Raw genomic sequence first — 17,085 nt, forward strand, 5'->3', positions numbered from 1 at the left:
GCAAATTGCAAGATGATCTCATTTTAGAAAGGCAGTCTGCGTGTTACTAACAAGCAACCTTCCCTCCCCCTGTTTTTGGACAGTGTTACAGCCAGGAAGAGTCTCTGAATACAATTGGGTTAAACTGCAAAGAATAAGGGCCCATTAAAATTGTTTCAGAGTTTGTTTTTGCACATCTGTATTGCCGAAATACTGTTTATTTAAAGATTAGATAGCAAAACCTAGTTAAACAAGATAGTTCAGTTGCAGGAAAAGTATCCAACAATAAATAGGGGAATAATCATTATTTCAAGTACGATGCTCTCGCAAGTCAACAATATTACAGACCTTTTGTGATCCATGTTCAAACGATACTTGCGTACAATAATTTATAGTATGACTCCAATGGTACATATCGCATTAGCTAATGTGAATTTCAAGAGATCGTCGTTGAAATATTTAAGACTTGCATGAAGCACAGTGATGCATTTGGGTGTCTTTTAATGGTCGTGAGCTTTTAAAAAATCCTGATCTTCATGAAGCGCAAAAATATAACCGAACAGTATCAACCGGCCAATTTGACTTTTTAAAAAACATTTATGTATTCGATTACTTCAGTTATACCGGGCGCCATATCGCAAACAAATCCGGAGATTCTAATATTAATGATTCAATGTTTTCAGCACATGGAGGACATTCTGATCCTTTAAATATTAACTAACTGTGAAGTTAGAAAATAATGTTTAAACGTAAAGAACTAAATACATGATTGCAAGTGCGCTCGGTTCATTTCCTTTCTAATGACCTGGGAAAAGCACTGGGAATAAACTTGTTATACCTGATACATCCTCAAGGCTACTTAAGGGTTGCATTGTTAAAATAAACGTCACGCGTTCCCAGCGATTTGGAACACACATCTCTAAAGTAATTCACAATAGTGCATGCAAATAGCGATACATTATCGATAGCAGCTGATAAAACAGGTTTAATTATCCCTTGCAAATTATTAGTTTCACAAGCAAATGAGGGATTTAATCTGTTTCATGAATATCCGATTTATGCACAATTTCTAGACTGTCAGCCATCACGACTTCAATAACCTTATTGCAAAGTATCATTGGTGTGAGGTTTCTAATCTACACTAACTATACCAAATTACCCATCCGAAGTATTTTCTTCACTCAAATTCATGCAAAATATACAAGGCAGCTGCAATGATTAGTTGGTGCACATCAGCTTTTCTGAGATGAACTGAATGCAATCAGCGAAACAATTTCACATTGTCTATATTTTACTAAATATTATTGGTTCAATCTGCCTATGTGTTTTCTGCCTTCTGGGAGTCGGGATGCCTTGCACTCAATGAAAATGGCCTTTTTAAATAATTATTCCTCGTGAATAACAGAATTCCCCCGTGATGTTCCGCACCACAGCTTGAAAAGGACCAATTATTTTTCTGTGTGAAAGAGCCCGTGATATGGTGGACACTGACAGTTTTTATCGCTAAAATGATATTCCGAGTTCACTAGCTCCACGATAAGCTTGATTTTCCTACTGGAGCGAAAATGTAGTATTTACAAGCACTTAGCATCGTTAAATTAATAACTGCAAGACCCAGCCATTTTTGAAGATGAAAAACAGCTAACAAAAAAAGACTGAAAAGTGTGGAAATGATAAAGAAAACAACGGTCGTCAAACAAAATGAATTAAACATTTAGGAGATTTATTTAGAAACGTCAATAATGTTGGTGATCCTGTTTCAATACCAAGCACGATGTTCCATAATGGAGATTTAGATCGCCCTCATAATTTCTGTGGGATTAAATTCATGTCAGGGTTGAGTTTAAATAACTTTTCTGGGCTATTATATCCCAGACACCCAGTACGTTTATTGGTCCGTAAACTTAAATCAGCTACCCCTCACCATTTTAAAGTGAAGGAAACCGTATTCTGATAGACAACCAACTCTTAGGAATAATTCAACGTGATTTCTTGTCAACTGTCGCTTTGCTTTTGGCTTACAATATACAGATGAATACATTCCAACTTAAACTCGAGTGATTTAAGAGTTTAAGTACATATAACAGTTGAAGGAAGAGCAAGTGGGTTTAAATGAATGAGAATTTTCTGCAAGTAGCATTTGCTGCCATGTGTCTACTTGGCTCTAATTACATTTTGTACTATTTTCTCACTCGCGAATTATACCATGTTTTGGGGGTGGGGGGAGCTATGCTTTATAATACCAAAACATATACTATCATTACGAATAGCGAAATAGACGCAATGAAAACCGATTGCAAGATTGTATTTAGTAAAATGCAGTCTTTTTAAGATCAGAAATTGCAGCATAGCTAACATAAAACATATGGTAAATTGGATTTTCAACAACTCTTATGACACTGCTTGAAAATGTGTACGAGAGGTCTCCGTCCCATGTTCGGAACACTACTGCTGCTGAGCTGTCTAGTAGTATTGGAAAAATACACCAACCAGAGTTAACCACTAAATACTCTTCTTTTCACGATTACCTCCAAAATAGTCGGCTGTAATTTTTGAAAAACAATTCTTCAAACGGTAAGGAAAAACTCAAATTTCTTATAACTGATTTCATCAACAAGAATGCATAGATTTCCAATCTCCAAAGAGCCGGTGGATTACCCAGAAGTGGATCATTAAATACAAAAATTACATTCCCAGTGAAGTTGTCATTTTACTTCCGAATTTTGGCTTTTACTCCAGTTAAAACACCTCTGATAATAATGATGGCGAATGTGACGAAATCTGGCGATCTTATAAATGATTATCTACAGTTTTCCTGGAGTTGCATTTCAATTACTGATCGCTATATTTGTTCCTTGTTCCAGGCAGAAATAGTAAATTCAATATTAGAATAAATAATTAAATGTTTAGATCATGCAGGAGTGTAACCGGTACTGAGAGTGTGAGACTTGTAACTCAAAGATAAATTTAAAGAATTATTTCTCTAGAATTTTTCCTGAAAATATAAATCCATCAAGCTGTTACTAAGTGGTACAATCAATTTTAAAATATGATCCTATCTAATGGTCGCAGTATCATAGTTCAGAGTTGCCAATCGTAGCAAGTTATGGCTGGATTGTATCAAGGTTAATCACTACAGATAACATTTTCCCCCCAAAAAAATCTTGTGCGTCTCTTATTCATGAATTAGTGGGTTAATGTACCTTAATGTTCTTTGTGCCAAGCAGTTGGTTGAGAAATGTCATTCTTCACAGACGAGATTCTAGTTTGACCTTAGCATCTGCCATATTCACAGCTACGACCCTAGAGGTGTTAGACATGTGCTACCTCTGTAGAGCTGAACAGCTCTTAATAAACCAGGAAAGCTCAGAGAAATGTATACTCCTTTTGTGTGCCTGATTGAGGTTTGGCGCTTTATAAACCCTGCAGCACTTCATTTTGAAGTCTTAAAAAATGACGGAATCTGTTTTAGACAGCACAAGTCTGATTTTCATGGCAGACGAGTTACAGTACAAATACAAAGACAGATCTAACTTTATTTTATTGATAGTTTGAGATCTACAAATTGAAAATGACGTCAACAAAATACCAAAAATCAAACTTAGATATGAAGATCAAACCTTCATTTTTTTTTACAAAAAGGAAAAGTAAGACGGAAATAGGTTTGGATCCACCTTCTTAAACTGATTCAAAAGCAAGAATGGCAGGTGCTGCATGGTTGCTCACAGCTCATGTTGCCGAATGTCTTATGCTTTTGATAAGTAAAGCCTTTAGCAGCCTCGGCATTACAAGTCATTCAATATAAACTATACAATAAAAGAAAATATATCAATGCATCAGTACTTAATAATATTACAGTTCACTATTTAAATACAACTGTATCCAACATGGCTGCTAGGCACTGCACTATATTTGAAGTCATCACAACATCCACATGCTCCTCCAAATGGCGTTTCGGATCCTATGAAATAATCAAGGATAGAAGTAATCAAACAAATAGGTAATTTTTCAAGCAAAGCAATACTTTTCTGAAAATATCATACTTAACTAGATTCTCACCTATATTGTAACATTTACATTTCAAGTACTCTAAAATGGCATCTAGAACAGGGCATATAATGCCTCAATTTTTCAATAACATGTTAGCAGACCAGTTTCATACAGTGCAACTGTTTTACAGCTTTTACAAACAAAGCAATTAAAGTATAAAAATCAAGGTCTTTTATTTTTTGGATTAGAAAAGGAACATTCATGCTTCTAGATAACAGATTACATCTCTGACAGCAATATAGAGGAGGGATTCAAATGGATCCAGATTTCACAGACTGGATTACAGTTTAGAACAGTGCTTCTCAATCTGGGATACGCAGAGACTTTCAAGGAGATCTGCAAAATAATGTTAATGGGACACACGGCTTCACTGGCAAAGGTCAGGGTTTGTGCTGTTGGTTGTGTGCTGATTTAATTCACCCACTCAAGTGGCACAAGTGAGAAGTTGCTCACCAGGTAGTTTGATGTGAAGCCTGAGCATCTAATTTACTTGATAACGAGATCCTGATAAGCCATTGCCAGGTGGACACTGGAAAAGAACCCTGAAACTTTCAACAGATGTGCAGTGAGTTGACGGGAGATAGAGTGATAACTGGAGCCAGCATTCCCAAAAGGAACCACCAAACCTAATCCCACTCCAGGAAGAACAGGGGAGTGCCATGTGAAGTACTCGAGACATTTTTCGTAAATTAGAATGACCTTTTACCTTTCAATTGAAAGTAACATAAAAGTTTTCACATTTGGCAAAATTTAATGCAAGTTTATTTAACAAACCACTGATGAACATTACATTTAGAATGTAATGTATAAGAAGTTTATATTATTATTCAGACAGGGGAGAGGTCGATGATTACAAATCCATTTGAAAAAAGTTCCCTAAGCCAAAAAGGTTTGACAACCACTGGTTTAGAATTCACCAAAGACTATTAATGTTTTGAATAATTAGCTTTTCCTCCCACACAATATTTGTCAGTAAAAGTACTTAACCATTTTGTTCTGGGTTTCTGTTCATTTGGTATTGACCCCAATGACGATAGACAAGACAACAGCTAAAGTGACAGGGCCATAGGTACTGAATTTCATTTTTATATTTTGCCTTTAATTAACTTAATTTTAGCTGCTCAATATTAAATACTGTTTAAACCTGTTTACTTGGTACCTTGCCTGTGGACTAGTGTGCCAAGTTATTTTGATTTGTTATCTTCCTGGGGCAATTATGCAAGTTATCACAGTATCAATTGGAGTTCAGTAGTGACAGATTAGTGGACTGTCAAAAATACATTGGAATCCAGGGGTTAGCCTCAACGGAGGATCAACCTTGAGATGTAGCTTTTCTAAAATTATATTTGAGGTGAATGTATGATATTTGAGTTTGATGACAATGATTCTAATAAACCTTTAAGGAAAAAGAAAAATTGGTTAGGGAGGAAGGAAGGAATCCGTTGAATCTTGTGTTGTGTGGTAATTGCATGATATGGGAGGTCCTAGATGTTTCTGCTGCTTCAACCTCTAGGTTTCTGAGCTAATAATACCAATACGATGGAAACTGAAGTATTCCCGGGATGCACATTCAACAACATGATCACCACACATGCTGAATTAGTTAGTCAGGAAGGAAAACGAGTGACCGTTCATCAGTGTATTAAGTCAAAACAAAAATTGCGCTGGGTTCTAGAAAGCAGAATCTATGACAACGACAGCTTGGAGAAGCTCAACATGAAACATGGCATCACAGAGCAAGAGCAAAACATTTAGGGAAATAGACAGCCAGACGTCATGGTTCATAGAAACACACTGAATTTACAGCACATAAATAAGCCATTCATCCCAACTGATCTACGCCAGTGTTCATACTCCACCAGATTCTCCCACACTCTAACTACCTCTTTGTGCTTGCCCCATATTCTTCTATCCCTTCTCCTACATGTCCACATCAAGTGGCATCTTAAATGAAAAGTTATCTGCTTCAACCACTTCCATGCACAGCACGATCCATGTTCTCACCGCTCTATCTGGAGTGCCAGTTTTGGCTCAGTGGTAGCACTGCCGCCTCAGTAAGACAGCTGTGGGTACATCCCACTCCAAAGACTTGAGCACATAATCTAGGTTACCTCATATTCCGCTAGCAGAGGTGCCATCTAAATCAAGGCCCTATCTGTCCTCAAGTGGAGTTTACAGATGTCACACCGGAACACGATTTATCCCTCAACTAACACTGATGGGAAAAAAATCTGATCTTTAGCTCACTGTTATTGGTACCTTGCTGCTAGCAAATTGGCTGCCACATTTCCTACATTACAACAATGACTAAACGTAAGTATGCCATAAGTTTTAAAGCTCTTGGGGACATCTTGGTTATGAAACGTGTTACATAAATACAAGTCTCTTTTTTTTAAACAAATCTAAATTCTTTGGCTTGGATGATGACGAAACTAACAACATTCACCATTATTACTCCACTAAAACCGATAGCAACTTCCAGAGTTCAAACATTTAAAAAAAAAAAAATTTAGAGTACCCAATTTATTTTTTCCAATTGAGGGTCAATTTAGAGTGGCCAACCCACCTAACCTTTGGGCTGTGGGAGCGAAACCCATGCAAACACGGGGAGAATGTGCAAACTCCACACGGACAGAGACCCATAGCCGCGATCGAACCTGGGACCTCGGCGCCGTGAGGTAGCAGTGCTATCCACTGCACCATCGTGCTGCCCCACTCACGGAGTTCAAACATGCACAGAATCATGCAAAATTTTGAAGTTGCTGTCAGTGAATATATACTCCACCATTGAGTGTAGAGATTTCCACAAACTGCTATGTCTCTTAAAATCATGAATTGAGACAGAATAATTACAAGACTGAATGAGGCCACTGGGCCCATTAAGTGGAGCATTCCAGTCTGTCCCATTTCCCCACTCCATTCCCGTAACCCGGCAAGTTTATTTCCCTCAAGTGCTCATCCAATTTTCTTTGAAATTATTGATTGTCTCCACTTCCACCACACTTGTAGGCAGCAAGTCATTACGAATTGCTGTGAAAAAATGTTCTTCAATACACTCCCCTCTGCATCTCTTGCCCAAAATTTTACATCTGTGACCGCTAGTCCTTGCACTGGGTCTGATAGACCTTGCACTATCAACTAATGGGAACTTATCTTTGTCTATTTTATCTAACCCTATCATCACCTTGTATAAAGCCCTATCAAATCTCACCTCATTCTCCTTTACAAGAAGAATCATCAAAGCTTCTCCAAGTTAACTTGGTAGCTAAATTTCCTCATTCCTGAAATCGCCTCTGCACCATCTCACAGACCTTCATATCTTTCCAGAACTGGATGCAACACTCCAGATGTGGCCTAACCAAAGCTTTATGAAAGTTTTTGCCCTGTTTTTGCACTCAATGGGCACAATTCTCTGGTTCCCCCGCAGCAAGTTTAATGGCAGGCGAGGGGGACAATGCGGCGGTAGCTGAAAAATTGGTTTCATGCTGGTATAAAAGGATGCTGCTATCTTGCATTCTTGACCATCATGTTGCCATTTTTGTCAGATGCTGGCGCGAAAGCAATTTGCATACAGTGAATGGGATATAGATGATGGCCCGACCGGAATTGCCCCCACCTGCAGGAAATCGCACCTGTCCACAGCACGTCTGGACCAACGTGGCATGTAAATGTTGGCTTTTACCTGAAGGAGGCCTGGGGCAGTTCGCAGAAATCCAAAGAGAATATGGAGGCCTCCAGCGACCAGACCCAAGAACACCACATGTAGGAGTGGATGGATGGGGCATCAACCACATGGATTTTTGTCTGCGCAGCAGCATTCAGGAGTATTGTTCCTGGCGCTGCAACTTCTTCCAGGAGGAGAATCGTCAGGCAGCTTCTTCCAGGGGCTGAATATTCAGGCAGCTTCTTCCAGGGAGTGTGAATCTTCAGGCAGCTTCTTGCAAGGGGTGTGAATCTTCAGGCAGATTCTTCCAGGGGCAAATCTTCAGGCAGATTCTTCCAGAACATACTACTAATTAGGCAAGTTCTCGTGAACACATTTCAGAAATTCCTCTCTCTCCTTTCATATTATCCCAATCAATGTTTGTGTATTTAAAAATCCCCAATATCACCACTCCATTGTTCTTGCACATCTCTGTGATTTCCCTTCAGATTTGTTTCTCTCTCTCGCTCATTTTTTGAGAGGCCTATAGAATACCATCCTAGTAGTGTACTGTTTTTGTTTCTCAACTCAATTCTGCCCTGGACCTTTCAAGGAAATCCTCTCTTTTCCTACATGATAATATTTTCCATAATCAGTACTGCCACTCCCACTTCCCTTTTCTCCTTCCTTATTTTTTGAGCCCTTTGGTTCCTTGAATATTAAGCACCCAATCTTCACCATTTTAATAATTTATTTCATTGTCACTACATCATATTCCCACATTTATTGCACTCACAGCTCACCAACTCCATTCACCACATTTTAATGTGTTAACATAAATCTATTCTAAACCTGTATTTGTATTCCTTGTAGTTCTTCTTAGTCAGACTTCTCCTATCTTAAACGGTACTACTTTATTTCCCCATACTATCCAATATTCTTAACTCCTTTATGCAGGGAAATTCGGCATGTCCACACTGACTCTGACCAACCTTTACAGATGAAACATAGAAAGCATCTTATCTGGCTGCATCATAGCCTGGCATGGCAACTGCTTGGCCCAAGAACGCAAGAAATTTCAGAGAGTCGAGAACACCGCCCAGTCCATCACACGAACCTGCCTCCCATCCATTGACTCTATCTACACTTCCCGCTGCCTTGGGAAAGCTGACAGCATAATCAAACACCCCTCCCACCTGGCTTACTCACTCTTCCAACTTCTTCCATCGGGCAGGAGATCCAAAAGTCTGAGAACACGCACAAACAGATTCAAAAACAGCTCTTCCCCGCTGTTACCAGACTCCTAAACGACGAACGGTGAAGTCACACGGCATCAGAGGGGAGCTGGCAAGATGCATACAGAACTGGCTAGGTCATAGAAGGCAGAGAGCAGCAATCGAAAGATGCTTTTCTGATTGGAGGGCTGTGACTAGTGGTGTTCCACAGGGTTCAGTGCGAGGACCTTTGCTGTTCCTAGTATATATAAACGATTTGGAAGAAAATGTAACTGGTCTGATTAGTAAGTTTGCGGACGACACAAAGGTTGGTGGAATTGCAGATAGCGATGAGGACTGTCAGAGGATACAGCAAGATTTAGATCGTTTGGAGACTTGGGTGGAGAGATGGCAGATGGAGTTTAATCCGGACAAATGTGAGGTAATGCATTTTGGAAGATCTAATACAGGTAGGGAATATACAGTGAATGGTCGATGTCAATGTCGTTAGAGCTCCCTTCCTAACCGTACTGTGGGTGCACATGACACGCTGGCATAGTGGTTAGCACTGCTGCGTCCCAGCACCAGGGACCTGGAGTCATTTCCGGCCTCGTATGACGGTGTGGAGTTTGGACGTTCTCCCAGTGCCTGCGTGGGTTTCCTCCCACAGTCCAAAGACCTGAAGGTTAGGTGGATTGACCATGATCAATGCACAGGGTTACAGGGATAAGGTGGGGGGAGTGGGTACGGTAGAGTCCTCTTTTGGAGGAATGATTTGGAGGAAATTGTGACTGGTTTGATTAGTAAGTTTGCAGACGACATAAAGGTTGGTGGAATTGCGGATAGCGATGAGGACTGTCAGAGGATACAGCAGGATTTAGATCATTTGGAGACTTGGGCGGAGAGATGGCAGATGGAGTTTAATCCGGACATATGTGAGGTAATGCATTCTGGAAGGTCTAATACAGGTAGGGAATATACAGTGAATGGTAGAACCCTCAAGAGTATTGACAGTCAGAGAGATCTAGGTGTACAGGTCCCCAGGTCACTGAAAGGGGCAACACACGTGGAGAAGGTAGTCAAGAAGGCATATGGCATGCTTGCCTTCATTGAGTATAAAAATTGGCAAGTCATGTTGCAGCTGTATAGAACCTTAGTTAGGCCACACTTGGAGTATAGTGTTCAATTCTGGTCGCCACACTACCAGAAGGATGTGGAGGCTTTAGAGAGGGTGCAGAGATTTACCAGGATGTTACTTGGTATGGAGGGCATTAGCTAAGAGGAGAGGTTGAATAAACTTGGTTTGTTCTCACTGGAACAAAGGAGGTTGAGGGGGTGACCTGAAAGAGGTCTACAAAATTGTGAGGAGCATAAACAGAGTGGATAGTTAAGAGACTTTTTCCCAGGGTAGAGGGGTCAATTACTAGGGGGCATAGGTTTAAGGTGCGAGGGGCAAGGTTTAGAGGAGATGTACGAGGCAAGTTTTTTTATACAGAGGGTAGTGGGTGCCTGGAACTCGCTGCCGGAGGAGGTGGTGGAAGCAGGGACGATAGTGACGGTTAAGGGGCATCTTGACAAATACGTGAATAGGATGGGAATAGAGGGATACGGACACCGGAAGTGTAGAAGATTTTAGTTGAGATGGGCAGCATGGTCAGCACAGGCTTGGAGGGCCCAAGGGCCTGTTCCTGTGCTGTACGTTTCTTTGTTCTTTTGGAGGGTCGTGCAGACTCACTGGCCAAATGGCCTCCTCTAGAAATATTTTATCTTGCTCCAGAGGAGTACAGAGAAGGTTTACCAGACTGATTCCTGGGATGGCGAAACTGACGTATGAGGATAGATAGCGTTGGTTCGGATTATATCCGCTGGAGTCCAGAAGAATGGTGGGTTGTGGAGGGGGGGGAAAGAGTGTCGGTCTCATAGAAACCTATAAAATTCTAACAGGGTGAGACAGAGTGGATGCAGGGAGGACAGGGAGTCCAGAACCAGGAATCATAGTCTAAGGATGCAGGGGTAATTCATTTAGGACTACGGTGAGGAGAAATTCTTTCACCCAGTGAATGGTAAGCCTGTGGAATTCTCTATCACAGGATGCAGTCCAAAACATTGAATGTTTTCAAGAAGTTAGATATAGCTCGTGAGGCTAAAGGGATCAAAGGAGATGGGGAGAAGAACAGGTTACGGACAATTGGACAATCAGCCAGAATCATATTGGATGGCGGAGCAGGTCCCCACGAACTTAATGGCCTCCTCCTGCTCCTATTTTCTATGTACCTACATCACATGAACTACAGTGGTTCAAGGAAGCTGATCACTATAGTACAAGGGTATCTGGCATAGCAAGGGTAGTGTGCGACTGAGAAAGAGTACCATCCCACAGTGTGATGTAAATTCACATATGACCTAAGACTAGAGTCAGCTGTGGGCTGGACAGACACCTGTGTAGGAGCAATCATGGAGTTAGCTCATATATACAGGGTATAGCCCAAGCTATGTATGTAGTAATGGGTCATCAATGAATACTTAATGTTAAACCATCAAGACCCAGAACCTCTTTGTGAGCGACTGATTGGACTGAACATAAAATCTGTTGATAGTGAACGGAAAAACCCCAAACCTCAAGAGAAACTGCAGCATAAATCCAAAAGCTGGAAAATTAAAGAAGCAACATTTTGACCTGACTGGAGGTATCTGATGTGAAGACAGAGGTGGATTGTCTAAAAGAAGCACCATTGCGGAATTGGAAGCAGAACAGCAAAAGAAAGAAAAACTCCACTGTACAGCTGATGAATCCACAAGATCTCGTGGAGGTACATTGTGAATGCCCACAGAGTGCAGAGTCAAAGAACCTAGCAGGGGTGGGCAAATAAAACCCTCAGTTCTGTGCCAGGGCTGGTTTTAAAAACTTCAGTGCTGACTTCCAGTGGTGGCTATGTGGTGAGCAATCACATACGCGGTGGCTCCCGCCAGGGTACATTGTTTTTGGTCTTTTTTGCCCGGTTTATGGGTGATGTTTTGGAAGAAATTGGTGTCGTTTCATGGAATAAGATCCCCTCATATGAGTAATGTCCGGTAAAAATAACACAAGGCAGAAGTCAGGTAAGGAATCGTCGTCAGACTCAGAGGTTCCGTGAACCTCATCAGAGAGAACATGGTAGAGGCTGCGGCTGTGTTGTTGGCCCCTCAGTGGTCCACTGAGATATTGCTTAGATTTTTGATAGCTGAATTTAAACAGCAGCAGCAGGCGGTCACTCAGGATCTGGAGAAGACTTTGACCCCAATTTGGGCAGCCATGAACAAGATCGGCAAATAGAGGTACAAGGGACGATGGTACAGAAGTTGGAGCTGGCGTTATCTGACCACAGTGATCGGATTGTCTCCCTGGAGTCAGAAATGGCATTGTTGGCTGAGGAGCTAAAGACTAAGGTTGATGATCTGGAAAACTGCTCCAGATGTCAAAACCTAAGAATCATTGGGTTGCTGGAGGGCCTGGAGGGCTCAAACTCCATGGACTATATGTCCAAGATGTTCGGAATGTTGGTGGGGAGGGGTCTTTCTGACCCATCCTGAGTTAGACTGGGTTCATTGGTCGCTGAGGCACAAGCCCAGATCTGGGGAGCATCACAGGCGATAATAGTTAGGCTTCATCAAAATCTGGATAAGGAGCAGGTTGGGGCACTGCTGGATTTCCTCACAAGGGGGATATGGTTGATTCTGGGTCGGGAGGGTGGCAGGGTCAGAGGCAGCTTGTCGGGTTGATAACTTGGAATGTGAGGGGGTTAAATGCCCCAGTAAAGAGGTCCAGGGTGTTTGCGCATTTGAGAAGCACGCAGGCGAAAACTCTTGCCTTCTTTTACATTACTAAGCTAGCGAGTAATATAAAAGAAGATAGCAAGAGCTTTTTTTCAGTAGATAAAAGGTAAGAGAGAGGCAAGAATAGACATTGGACCACTGGAAAATGAGGCTGGAGAAGTAGCAATAGGAAACTTTGAAATGGCAGAGGAACAGAATAGTTTTTGCATCAGTCCTCATCGTGGAAGACACCAATGGGATACCAGAACTTCAGGAGAATCAGGGAGCAGAGATCATCACTAAGGAGAAGGTTCTGGGAAACTGAAAAAAATCACCTGGACTGGATGGACTACACCCCAGGGATCTAAAGGAGGTAGCTGAGGAGACTGTGGAGATATTGGTGGTGATCTTTCAGGAATCACTGGAGGCAGGGAGGTTCCCAGAGGACTGGAAAATGGCTAATGTAACACCTCTCTGTTTAAGAAGGGAGGTAGGCAGAAGACGGAAAATTATAGGCCAGTTAGCCTGACTTTGGACATTGGTAAGATTTTAGAATGCATTATTAAAGATGAGATTGTGGAGTACTTGGAAGTGCATGATGAAAAAGGACTGAGTCAGCACGGATTCGTCAATGAGAGGTCATGTCTGACAAATCTGTTAGATGGAGGCAACAAGGAAGTTAGACAAAGGAGAACCAGGGAATGTGATCCATTTAGATTTCCAGAAGACCTTTGACAAGGTGCCGTATAGGAGACTGTTAAATAAGTTAAGAGCCCATGGTGTTAAGGGTAAGATGCTGGCATGGATAGAGGATTGGCTGACTGGCAGAAGGCAGAGAGTGGGGATAAAAGGGTCTTTTTCAGGATGGCAGCTGATGTCAAGTGGTGTGTCTCAGGGGTCGGTGTTAGGACCACAACCTTTCACAATGTACATTAACGATCTGGAAGAAGGAACTAAGGGCACTGCTGCCAAGTCTGCAGATGTTACAAAGAAATGCAGAGGCACAAGTAGTACTGAGGAAGCAGGGGAGGTGGTGCAGAAGAACTTGGACAGGCTAGGAGAGTGGGCAAAGAAGTGGCAGATGGGATACAATGTGGAAAAGTGTGAGGTTATGTACTTTGGTAGGACAAATGGAGGCATAGGCTATTTTTTAAGTGGGGAAAGGCTTTGGAAATCAGAAGCATAAAGAGACTTAGGAGTCCTAGTTCAAGATTCTCTTAAGGTTAACATGCAGGTTCAGTCAGCAGTTAGGAAGGCAAATGCAATGTTAGCATTCATGTCGAGAGGGATGTACTTCTGAGGCTGTGTAAGGCTCTGGTCGGCCCCATTTGGAGTATTGTGAACCGTTTTGGGCCCCATCTCGAAGGAAGGATATGCCGGCCTTGGAAAGGGTCCAAAGGAGATTCAGAAGAATGATCCCTGGAATGAAGAGATGCCATATGAGCAGTGGTTCAGGACTCTGGGTCTGTACTCATTGGAGTTTAGAAGGACGAGGGGGGATCTTATTGCAACTTACAAGGGCCTAGATAGAGTGGACGAGGAGAGGATGTTCCCACTGGTACAAAAAAACAGAACCAGAGGCCACAGCCAGACTGAAGGGACTATTATTAAAACTGAGATGAGGAGGAATTACTTCAGCCAGAGGGTGATGAATCTGTGGAACTCTTTGCCGCAGAAAGCTGTGGAGGCCAAATCACAGTGTCTTTAAGACAGAGATAGGTAGGTTCTTGATTAATGAGGGATCAGGAGTTATGGGAAAAGGCAGGAGAATGGGGATGAGAAACATATCAGCCATGGTTGAATGGTGGAGCAGACTCAATGGGCCGAATGGCCTAATTCTGTTCCTACGTCTTATGGTCTTATGGATGTGGTTTTTCTACAAGAGAACCATTTGAAAATCAAGGATCAAACAAGGCTGTGGAAGGGATGGTGGGGCAGGTACATCACTCGTGTTTTGATTGTAGGGCGCTGTGTTGATTATAATGGGGTGGCTTTTTCTGCGGTTGTTGGCGTGCATGCCAGTGGTTTGGTCAATGTGTGAATGTGTGTGCATTCAGGTGCTGGCATCAATCCCAGGTCTTGATTCACATCAGCCAATTATGCTTTTTGGGGGGGGTTAGAATTCAATTGTGTTTTGGATCCTAGGCTAGACAGGTTGAGTCCCAAGTCTCTGAATCCATCAGGGGTGACAAAGGGGTTATCGATGTTCATGGAACAGAGGAACAAGGAGTTTCCTTTTTTCCCTTGTGCCCATCGGGTTTACCCCAAGATTGATCTCTTTGTTGTGAGTATGTCTCTTCTCCCTGGTGAGGAAAGGGGGGGGGGGGGGGGGGGGGGGGGCGGGGTACATGGCGATTGTTATAGTGGATCATGCTCTGCATTTTGTGGATCTGATTTTGGAGCCGAGCTGTTCTCAGTGACTCCGTGAAGACTGGACACGGCATCACTCGTGGATTTTCAAAAATAAATTTATAGTACACAATTCTTTTTTTTCCAATTAAGGGGCAGTTTAGCGTGGCAAATTCACCTACCCTATCTATACATCTTTGGGTTGTGGGGATGAGACCCATGCAAACACGAGGAGAATGTGCAAACTCCACATGGACAGTGACCTGGGGCCGGGATCGAACCTGGGTCCTCAATGCCGTGAAGCAGCAGTGCTAACCACTGCGCCACCATGCCACCTGGCATTGCTCGTGGTTAAGTGTGTATTCTCTGTCAGTTCAACAAGAATGAGGCGGCCCTGCCTTACACGCTCTCGGAAGCCCTGAGGCGGTTATTAGATGGGAGATAATCTCTATAAGGTGCATAGGGATAAATCTGGAAGATGCAAATCCATCTACACCTCCAGCTCCATCTACACCTCCCGCTTCCATCTACACCTCCCGCTGCCTGGGGAAAGCGGGGCAGCATAATCAAAGACCCCTCCCACCCAGCTTACTAACTCTTCCAACTTCTTCCATCGGGCAGGAGATACAGAAGTCTGAGAACATGCACAAACAGACTCAAAAACAGCTTCTTCCCCATTGTTACCAGACTCCTAAATCACCCTTTTATGGACTGACCTCATTAACACTACACCCCTGTATGCTTCATCCGTTGCCGGTGCTTATGTAGTTACATTGAATACCTTGTGTTGCCCTATTATGTATTTTCTTTTCTTCCCTTTTCTTCCCATGTACTTAATGATCTGTTGAGCTGCTTGCAGAAAAATACTTTTCACAGCACCTCAGTACACATGACAATACACAAATCCAATCCAATCCAATCCAAGACGCTGGCGGACTCCATTCTAGAGGTGGACCGTCAGTGCTCGATCGCACCGACAATGGAGTTATTGGCAGAAAGAAAAAAATTGCAAATGGATTTTGAGTTACTGTCAATGGGCAAGGCAGTGAGTGAGTCAGCTACAATGCTCAAGGGGGGCTTGTTAATGAGTATGGGGAGAAGGTCAATCATCTGCTGGCTCACCAGCTGAGATGGCAGGCTACCTCCCAGGAGATAGTACAGGTTAGGGACTTGGGTGGCGGGTTGCTTTCTGCCCCAGAGAAGGTTGATGAGGTATTTTGAGGTCTTTTACCATGGGTTGTACGAGTCTGGAGACCCCTGGAGAAGGGTTCATCAATGAAGCAATTTTTGGGTGGATTGACCTTTCTAGGGGTTGAGCAGGAAAGATTATCATAGAATTCACAGTGCAGAAGGAGGCCATTCGAGTCTGCACCGGCTCTTGGAAAGAGCACCCTACCCAAGGTCAACACCCCCACCCTATCCCCACAACTCAACCCAACACTAAGGGCAATTTATCATGGCCAATCCACTTAACCTGCACATCTTTGGACTGTGGGAGGAAACCGGAGCACCCGGAGGAAACCCACGCAGACACGGGGAGAACGTGCAGACTCCGCACAGACAGTGACCCAAGCCGGAATCGAACCTGGGACCCTGGAGCTGTGAAGCAATTGTGCTATCCACAATGCTACCGTGCTGCCCCGGAAAGATTGTGTGCGAAAGATGTCAGGAGTTGGAGATGCCAATTGGGCCGAAGATCATGAGCTGTATGCAGTTAATGCAGACAGGCAAAACACCGTGTTCGGATTGGCTCCCCATTGAATTTTACAAACGGTTTGCTGGTCAGTTGGTCCCACTTCTGCTGGATATGTTTAATGACTCCGTGTCCTGAGGCGTGTTGCAAGCCACACTAGCACAGGCATCGGGTTCCTTGATACTGAAGAAGGACAAGGATCTCATGGAATGTGGGTCGTATCCGTCTATTTTGTTGTTAAATGTTGACGCTAAATTGTTGGCTACGGTGTTGGCAATGTGTTTGGAACCTGCCTACCTGGGGTGATTTTGGAGGAGCAGGCTGGATTTGTTAAGAGTCGGCAGTTGTCGGCCAATATGAGGAGA

At 42.8% G+C, this 17,085-nt stretch overlaps 1 protein-coding gene across 3 annotated transcripts in view; it reads right to left on the minus strand.

The window, feature by feature from the left end:
- Positions 1 to 3,501: 3,501 nt before the first annotated feature.
- Positions 3,502 to 17,085, minus strand: part of psmd14 (proteasome 26S subunit, non-ATPase 14) — a 194,576-nt gene continuing 180,992 nt past the window's right edge. For all 3 annotated transcript variants that reach the window (XM_072474372.1, XM_072474380.1, XM_072474391.1), the window contains exon 11: positions 3,502 to 3,940. In XM_072474372.1, coding sequence (XP_072330473.1) covers positions 3,842 to 3,940 — 99 coding nt within the window. In that variant the 3' untranslated portion in view covers positions 3,502 to 3,841. The remainder of the gene's footprint in view (positions 3,941 to 17,085) is intronic.

This window comes from Scyliorhinus torazame, chromosome 2 (assembly GCF_047496885.1).
Source record: "Scyliorhinus torazame isolate Kashiwa2021f chromosome 2, sScyTor2.1, whole genome shotgun sequence".
In the NCBI taxonomy this organism is placed as follows: domain Eukaryota; kingdom Metazoa; phylum Chordata; class Chondrichthyes; order Carcharhiniformes; family Scyliorhinidae; genus Scyliorhinus; species Scyliorhinus torazame.